At 48.0% G+C, this 7,903-nt stretch overlaps 1 protein-coding gene across 1 annotated transcript; it reads right to left on the bottom strand.

Moving 5' to 3' along the window:
• Positions 1–534: 534 nt before the first annotated feature.
• On the bottom strand, positions 535–7,409 carry Foxr1 (forkhead box R1). Its single transcript, XM_047518020.1, has 6 exons — positions 7,280–7,409; positions 3,033–3,107; positions 2,695–2,942; positions 2,246–2,472; positions 996–1,234; positions 535–569 (listed from the first exon to the last, which is right to left on the bottom strand). Exons 1-6 carry the CDS (start codon positions 7,338–7,340, stop codon positions 535–537), a joined length of 885 nt encoding a protein of 294 aa, XP_047373976.1. The 5' UTR covers positions 7,341–7,409.
• Between the last annotated feature and the right edge of the window lie 494 nt (positions 7,410–7,903).

The raw sequence follows: 7,903 nt of genomic DNA, 5'->3' as shown, positions 1-7,903 counted from the left end.
TGTCCTCACCACCCTCACAGCCGAGGCTAGGCCCATCTTCTGTCCTGAGCTGGGTACACAGCAGATGCTTCATGAATGTCAGCTGAGTGAGCTGTTGGTGCTTCCAGGGTTGGCTGCTACAAGAACATCTCCCAGGGTAATCCTCCTGACCCAGAAAACTGGAAAGTGCTCCAGGATCCTAAAGAGGGTTGAGTATTTTCCTTCTCCCCATGCTGCCCACCAGGCACCTGCAAACCAGGAGCAGCCAGACCAGCTCTGAGGGCACTCCATGTTCATTCTTTGTTTTGTTTTGTTTTGTAGTTGTAGATGGACAGAGTGCCTTTATTTTATTTGTTTTGTGGTGCTAAGAGTCAAACCCAATGCCTCACGTGTACTAGGCAAGTGCTCTGCCACTGAGCCACAACCCCAGTCCCTCCACTTTCATTCCTAGGGCTGATCTCCACTCACCCCCCACCGGGTCCCATCCTCAGATACCACACAGACATACATGGCTGCTGAGAGAAACTTTAATAGGGCATGGCTGACTCTTGCTTCTTAGAGTTCAAGGTCAAAAAGGAAGGGCATCACATCTGTAAGAAAAGGAGAGAGTTCAAAGGAACTTGTACTTTGCAATAGCCGTCTGAGTCTGGAATGCTGTCTCACAGCGGGCCATCTACTCCTCCTCAAGGCTCAATGCTGCTTTTTCTGAGGCCTCCCTGAACTGCTCCAGGAAAAGTGAAAGTCCCCTTTGCAGGTCTCTCCTGTTACACTGTGCGGACACCATTTCCCCAGTGAGTGGAGCCAGTGCACCTTAGTCATTTCCCCATGGACTCTGTACATCAAGTCCCAAACTCCTGAGGGCAGGGAAGTCTCTCTTCAGACAGGCATCACCAGAGGGTCTCAGACCAGTGCTTTTTTCCCTGCTTCCTACAGAAGATGCCCCCCAGAGCATGACACAGGATGCAAACTCAGCCTTGGGTCCCACCCTTGGACCCACACATGACAAGGCTTCACACCTGGCTGGCTCATGCACTGTTGGATACTTTCCAGCCGAGTGGAAGCCAAGGCACGGGCCTCCTCCGCAAAGCGGCGGTGTCCCTCCTCAGTCAACTTCCAGAGGCAGGATCGAGGCCGGGTGCTGGCCTCACCCTGCATACTGACCGGCACTTTCTCAAAGCTGTCTCGGAAACAGAGATTGTGACGGACAGTATTCTTCCAGCCTTCTGGAGCCGTCCGGAAAAAAGGGAAGTGTTGTCTGTGGACAGGGAGGAAAGATAAGGAGAGTCATGGTTTCTTTGGGGGTGGGCCTACTCTCCAGCTTGTTCTCCCTGGGGGGCCACAAGGTGGAAAATGGCAAGCAGGCCTGGCATTGCCCTCTGCTGCTTGAGCATGTGGCAAAACCCGCACCTGGTGCACTGCTTAGGAGGACCCCCTCTTTTGATCCAGTTCCCTGCCTCCTAACCCCAGGTTCTTTTTTCCTCCCTCTCCCTTAGGGCTTAGAACTTTCACAAAGCAGGGACAAAGCAGAATCAGGTCCCTGGTCAAGGGGATATATTCACTGTAGGATTAATATTGAGACATCAGGCTCTTCTAATCCTGGGGATGGGCCCAAGAACTCCCTCAGACACTTGTGTACAGGACTATCAAAACTGAACGCAGGCGCACGCCTATAATCCTAGCAATGCAGGAGGATCACAAGTTCGAAGCCAGCGCCAGCAACTTAATGAGGCCCTAGGAACTTAGGGAGACCCTGTCTCTAAAAAAAAAAATAAGAAGGGGAAAAACAGTTGAATGCAGAGCTGGAAGTGTAGCTCAGTGGTACAGCCTATGCTTTGCATGCACGAGGCGCCAGGTTCAATCCCAGGCGTACTCATGCCACTAAAACATAAATCCCTTCTCAACTGGGCTCCCCTGACCCCTGGGGCATAGAGAGTTATGTTAGGCAGGACAGTCCTAGGAAAAGCACTGTTGGGGTAACCAAATTTTATACTGGCTAATCCTGAGAGGCAGGTGGGAGAAACTGTTAGTCAATCCAGGTGAATTTGGGTTTTAAAGGAGAACTGAGACATAAAGGGCTAGAGTTTTTTAGAAACGAAAGAGGGTAGGAGTGATTATGTTCCTGTACATGGGTGGCAGGTATTCACCTGGGAAAAGAGGACTGGAAGGCACTTGTCCTCAGATCTAGATGGGGAAACTGAGTCAGCAAGCCCAGACCCAGGGCCCTGACCCCTCCCTTCCCCCTCCTCACGGGGGCCCCTGCACATACCGAGTGAAACTGTAGATCTGCTGCACGTTGAGGCCACAGGGGGGACTGTTTCTTAGTGCCAGGGCAATTAGGTGGAAGTAATTGAGAGGGGGCCGGGACCAGAGCCTCCCCTCCGGGCTGATGGCTTGCCGAAGCCTCCGACTCTGGAGGGGGGCCCTTGTGTGAGGGGACGGGAGAGCCACAGAGGAGCTGTCATCCTGGTCCTTAGCCTCCTCCTCTTCTGGGAGCTAGAGGAGTACAGAGTAGGAACTGGTCCTGACTCCTTGGCCTCAACTCCAGGGTGCAGCAGTCTAGGACCACCATCTGGGCCTGTCCCCAACCCAAGGGCACTGGTCTCTTCTGAACCCATTAACCTTTTGCTGTCCGTAGGGGAACCAAAGAGTGACACTTCATCCCTGAGCCCACCCTGCTGTTGCCCAAGGCTGGCTCACAGCCCCAGCAATCCATACCTCCCAGGTGCTGGGGGAAGAGGCGAGCTGCTTCCGAGGGGGAGACTGCTCACTGGAGGAATGCAGCAATGATTCTGCCCTGGAGACCTCTGAGCAGCTGGCATCTTCCTCCTTTGGGGGTGGCTGAGGGGATGGGAGCTCGCTCATCAGTTCCTCCCCTTTCTTAGATTCTGCAACCTCCAGTTTGCCAGGGGGATACACCACATTGGGGTTTACCCACATCCACAGGTTGGGCTCAATATCTGGACCTGTGTGGAGCAAAAGGAGACTGTGTGCCACAGTTCACTGGCTTTGGGTGTCCACGGACACAGAGCCACGTCAGAGAACCTGTGACTTACCATCTTCATCAGCATTGGGTTTTTTTTCCAAAGGTAGTTTTGGTGGTTCAACTACTCGAAGTTTGTATCTGGCAACTGAAGAAAAGATGGAAGAGAATCAAAATGTTCAATTATTTCCACTGTGACTCCAGTATCTTGGGCCTTGAAGGTCTCTTGGCAAAAGGTGTGGGCACTACCTGGAATATTATGACACTGTATTTGACTGGTTTTCCCTTCATTTCTGAACTTCTAACCACCTCATTTCTTTCTTTCTTTCTTTTTTTTGTTTGTTTTTTTTTTGGTACTGGGGATTGAACTCAGGGGCACTTTATCACTTAGCTACATCCCTACCCTTTTTATTTTTTATTTTGAGATGGGGTTTCATTAAATTGCAGAAGCACTTGTGATCCTCCTGTCTGAGTCTCCTGAGTCTCTGGGAATACAGTCTCTGGGAATACAGTCTCTGGGAATACACACCTTACCCCTCCTGCATTATCTTTCTTTCTTTCTTTTTTTTAGTTATAGATGGACATAATATCTTTATTATTTATTTTTATGTGGTGCTGAGGATTGAACCCAGTGCCTTGCATTTGGGAGGCAAGCGCTCTACCATTGAGCTACAGCTCCAGCTCCTCCTTCTGCATTCTTTTTTTCAAATATACTGTCCCCAAATGATCTCATGTCATAGTTTCAGCCATCCTCTATAAATGCGATCTGTACCCGTAGTTCAGATTTCTCTGCTAATCCCTAAATAGGACTGCCTGTTGAATATCTTTACTTGAGTAGTCTGTGTGCACTGCAAACTCAACATTTCTAAAACTGAATTCCAATTTTTTTTTTTTATAGTACTAGGGACAGAATCCAGGACCTGGCACATGTTAAGCTAGTGCTCTACCACTGAGCTACATCCCCAGCCCCTGCATTCCCTTTTCTTGCTCTTCCTACTACATTCCTTCTCTCAGCAAAAGGTACCACCTTCCAACCAGACGTTCAGGGCAGAACCTATTTTGCACCCTTTGCTGTTCCCATAAATGTCATACTTCAGACAAATCTGGATTTTCATTTTGAAAATAATGATATACTTATCGAAAAGCTTAGTAATTGGAAAGGATGTGCACTGCCGGGTATGGTGGCACATGCCTGTAATCCCAGCAGCTCAGGAGGCTGAGGCAGGAGTTCAAAGCCAGCCTCAGCAACTTAGTGAGGCCCTGAGCAACTCAGCAAGACCCTGTCTCGAAATATAATATAAAAAAGGGCTGGGGATGTAGCTCAGTGGTTAAGTGCCCCTGGGTTCAATCCTGGGTACAAAAAAATAAATAAATAAATAAAAAGATGTGCACTACATTGCTAATATTTAACATAGTACTACCAGAAAAAAAAGGAAAAAACAGCAAAACAGAGTTGGAAAGGAAAAGGAAGCTAATTGTTATTTGAACAAAAAATGATTAATATAGATTATAATATTAATATACAAATTATTAGAACCACTAAGAATACAGTGACTTTGCTGCATGTAAGAACATACTAATCAATACCAATTCTTTATACCAGTATTAAAACTGAAAAATAAATTTCCAAAGGTACTGCTTATAGTAACAACAAAACTTATTAAAAAAATCTAGGAATTAACTCATAAAAGAATGGACTAGACCTTTATGGGGAAAAAAATGTAATCACTACTCAGGAACATAAAAGACTAGAATACGGTGGAGATGTAGCTCAGTGACAGAGCACGTGCTTAACATGCAGGAGGCACTGAGCTCAACCCCAGCACTGGAAAAGACAGACAGACACTCCCTATATGTCCAGGCTCCCTGTGAGTCTTGAGCCGTTGAGTTCAAGTGATCTACCTGCCTCTGCCTCCTGCATCGCTGGGTTTACAGGCAAACCACCTCACTTCGCTGAACCCTATTTTATACAGTACCTCTCAGTCACAAACTAACTTAACAAAAACTGCAACCTTCCCACAAACTCATTTGTGTACTCCATAAAAATGCACCACGTCTTGTCTTTCCAGGTAACTCCCTCTCAACCCCAACTAGGATCCCACTGACATCACCAATTCATCCATCTAGGGCTCCAGAAAACTTGTTTGGCAGAGTTGAAAATTAATCTGGATTATAGTTTGCCCAAACAAGTGCTCCAAAGCCATGGAGGGGCCAGGGACTTGTCCCTGTATGCAAGGGAGTCAGCGTAACTTTTCTGAACCCAGGACCTTGTACATGCTAATACTCTACCAGCGAGCTACATCCCCAGCTTTCTTTATTTTGAGACAGGGTCTAAGTTGCCAGGTTGGTTTTGAATTTGCAATCCTCCTGCCTCTGCCTCTTAAGTAGCTAGAATTACAGGCATGCGCCACTTTACCTGGCTGTCTACTCATTTCTACTTGGATGTCTAATAACTATCCTCAAGTCAACATGCCCAGAGCATAACTTCTCATCTTCCTCTGTAAACCTGTCCTCAAAAAACCTTTCCCATCTCAGTATAAGACAACTCTAAAACTGGGTGTGGTTACACACACCTGCAATCCCAGCTACTTGGGAGGATGAGGCAGGAGGATCACAAGTTCAAGCCAGGCCATCCTGGAAAATTAATCAAGACCATGTCTCAAAATTTAAAAAAGGGCTAGGGAAGTTCAGTAGTAGGGTATCACTAGGTTCAATACCCAGTACTTGGGGGAAAACAACAACAGACTCTCTCTTTCCAATTCATCAATTTCTTTTTTCTCTTCCCCCAAGATGAAGTCTTGCCATATTGCCCAGACTGGCCCCAAACTCCTGGGCTCTATCGGTTCTTCCAACTCAGCCTCCCCAGTAGCTGGGACTACAAGTATTTGCCACCCACCCAGCTTTGAAGAGTCTGTGGGTTTTTCCCTTTTGTATTTGCAGTGCTGGGATCTAACCCTGGGCCTCATTCCTGCTGGGTACTTGCTCTAACACTGAGCTACATTCACAGATACCAATTTCTGTTTTTCTTAGACCACACGTTCCATCCAACAGCATATCTAGTTAGTCTTACCTTCTCACCACCTTTTCTGTCACCACCCTGGTCCAGTCTATCATCATGTGTCGTCTGGATTACTACCATGGCCTAAGTAGTTTCTCTCTCTCACCCAGAACTGCTGGGGATGGCATCCAGGGCCTGGTGCTTACTAGACAAATGGTAAACACCCGAGCTACATCCTCCGCCCTAACACTCCTGAATAAATGAACACACATGAAAGTTCACCATCTTTAATTATGGTGGCAAAGTGCTGGAAGCAATTTGGATGTAAGTAGAATTAGAAAGTCAAAGGAAATATACACAGATGAGAGAACATTACCCAACTGTCAGAAACATCAAATAAGACAGCATTTAGTAACACACAACAGTTCTGGAAAACAAAGTGGGAGGGGCCAGGCTGTAATCCCAGTGGCTTGGGAGGCTGAGGCAGAAAGATCTTAAATTTAAACCCATGCTCAGCAATTTAGTGAGACCCTGTCTCAAAAAAAAAAAAAAAAAAAAAAAAAAAAAAAGGTAAAAAGGGCTTGGGTGTAGTTCAGTGATAAAGCACGCCTGGATTCAACTCCCAGTACCAAAACAAAACAAAACCATATTAAATGGATTAGGGTTTGTACATCAATCTGGAGATGATGGACGTGGGAGGTGGAAGTTGAAGGGGGAAAACCAAGAGTTAATCCAAGCACCGTGTTCTATCAGATGGCAAAAGGGTACCATGAATACACAGATGATTTCAACTCAACTTTGAGGTCCAAAGAAGGAAAAGAAATTTTAAAAGGCCACAATGACCAATCTTCCATTCAACAAATACCGAGCACTTTTAGATCCAGACAACGCGGTAAGAGGTGAGATACAGACATCAACAAAATGATAATTTACAAGATATTTTTAAGAGGCATAAAAAGAAGTAAAGCCTACAGTTCCACAAATGGCGAAGACGGTGAGCCAAGGAGAAAGGCTGGGAAGAGGCCTTGCCGCGAGCTGGGCTCTGGACGAGCTGGAAGGCTCTGTCCCTTGGGTGGACGTGCTGCCCTCGGCGGGTTTCCAGTCCAGGCTGGAGCCCAGTCGCCCTGCCGCGTGGCGCCCGCTGCGTGGGCGCTGGGGGCTGGCCGGGGAGTTCGGCACGCGTGGGGAGCTCGGAACCCCGAGACCAAGCCTGGGGGTGCTGTCCCCAGGAGTGAGGCGCGAGGCTGGGGGCCTGCCTGGCCGCCCACGGCCCCCGCCCGCCCTCGGGCTCGCCCATCCCCCGCCCCCCACGCGGTACTCACGGTTCTGCTCCGTCAGGGGCAGGTGCGCCGTGGTAAAGGCCAGAAAGGACTCGTTCCCCATGTCCCAGTCCAACAATCCTGGGACCTGGCCATGGAGGCTGTCCCAGAAGTCAAGATCTTGGAGTTTGAGGTCCACTTTTAAGGAGAGGCGGCACGGAGCGGCGCGGAGTGGGAGAGGAGAGCGACACCACGCTCGCCCTCGCGGCACTTCCTCAAATCCCCGCGCTCCGCTGGCTTTAGGCGGGAGGCTGCCCAGGTGTGCGGAGCCTGCTCGACGCCTCGGAGCTCCTCTCCCCACCCACTGCCCTCCGGGAAGTCTCCCCGACCAGCTGCCCTCGCATTTGGGGGTTTGGGAGGATTAGGGGTCCAGAAGCAATGTATCCCAGACCATTTACCCCCCCCTTGATATTTGCATAAAACTTATTTTATTTAAAAGGCGTAACGATCCCGTGAGCGTATTAATAGCTACTTTCTAGAAGTTCTCATAGGTTTTATGGCTTATTCAAGATTGCATCTTGTGGTAGATGATGAAGATAAGATTAGATTGAATGATGATTTGATTTTTTAAAATGCCATTTAAAAATTTTTTTTAGTTGTTGATGGACCTTTATTTTACTTATTTAT

The sequence above is a fragment of the Sciurus carolinensis genome, chromosome 11 (genome assembly GCF_902686445.1).
Source record: "Sciurus carolinensis chromosome 11, mSciCar1.2, whole genome shotgun sequence".
NCBI lineage: Eukaryota > Metazoa > Chordata > Mammalia > Rodentia > Sciuridae > Sciurus > Sciurus carolinensis.
Note: the sequence above shows the minus strand (reverse complement) of the source record. Positions and strands in the feature narration are given on the sequence as shown.

Excerpts from the sequence above, each read along its gene's own strand:
- Foxr1 (XM_047518020.1), bottom strand. The coding sequence starts at position 7,340 with ATGGGGAACGAGTCCTTTCTGGCCTTTACCACGGCGCACCTGCCCCTG. Across the intron at positions 2,943-3,032 it reads ACCCAATGCTGATGAAGATG|GTCCAGATATTGAGCCCAAC; the intron begins GTAAGTCACAGG and ends TGCTCCACACAG. Across the intron at positions 2,473-2,694 it reads CTTCCCCCAGCACCTGGGAG|CTCCCAGAAGAGGAGGAGGC; the intron begins GTATGGATTGCT and ends GTACTCCTCTAG.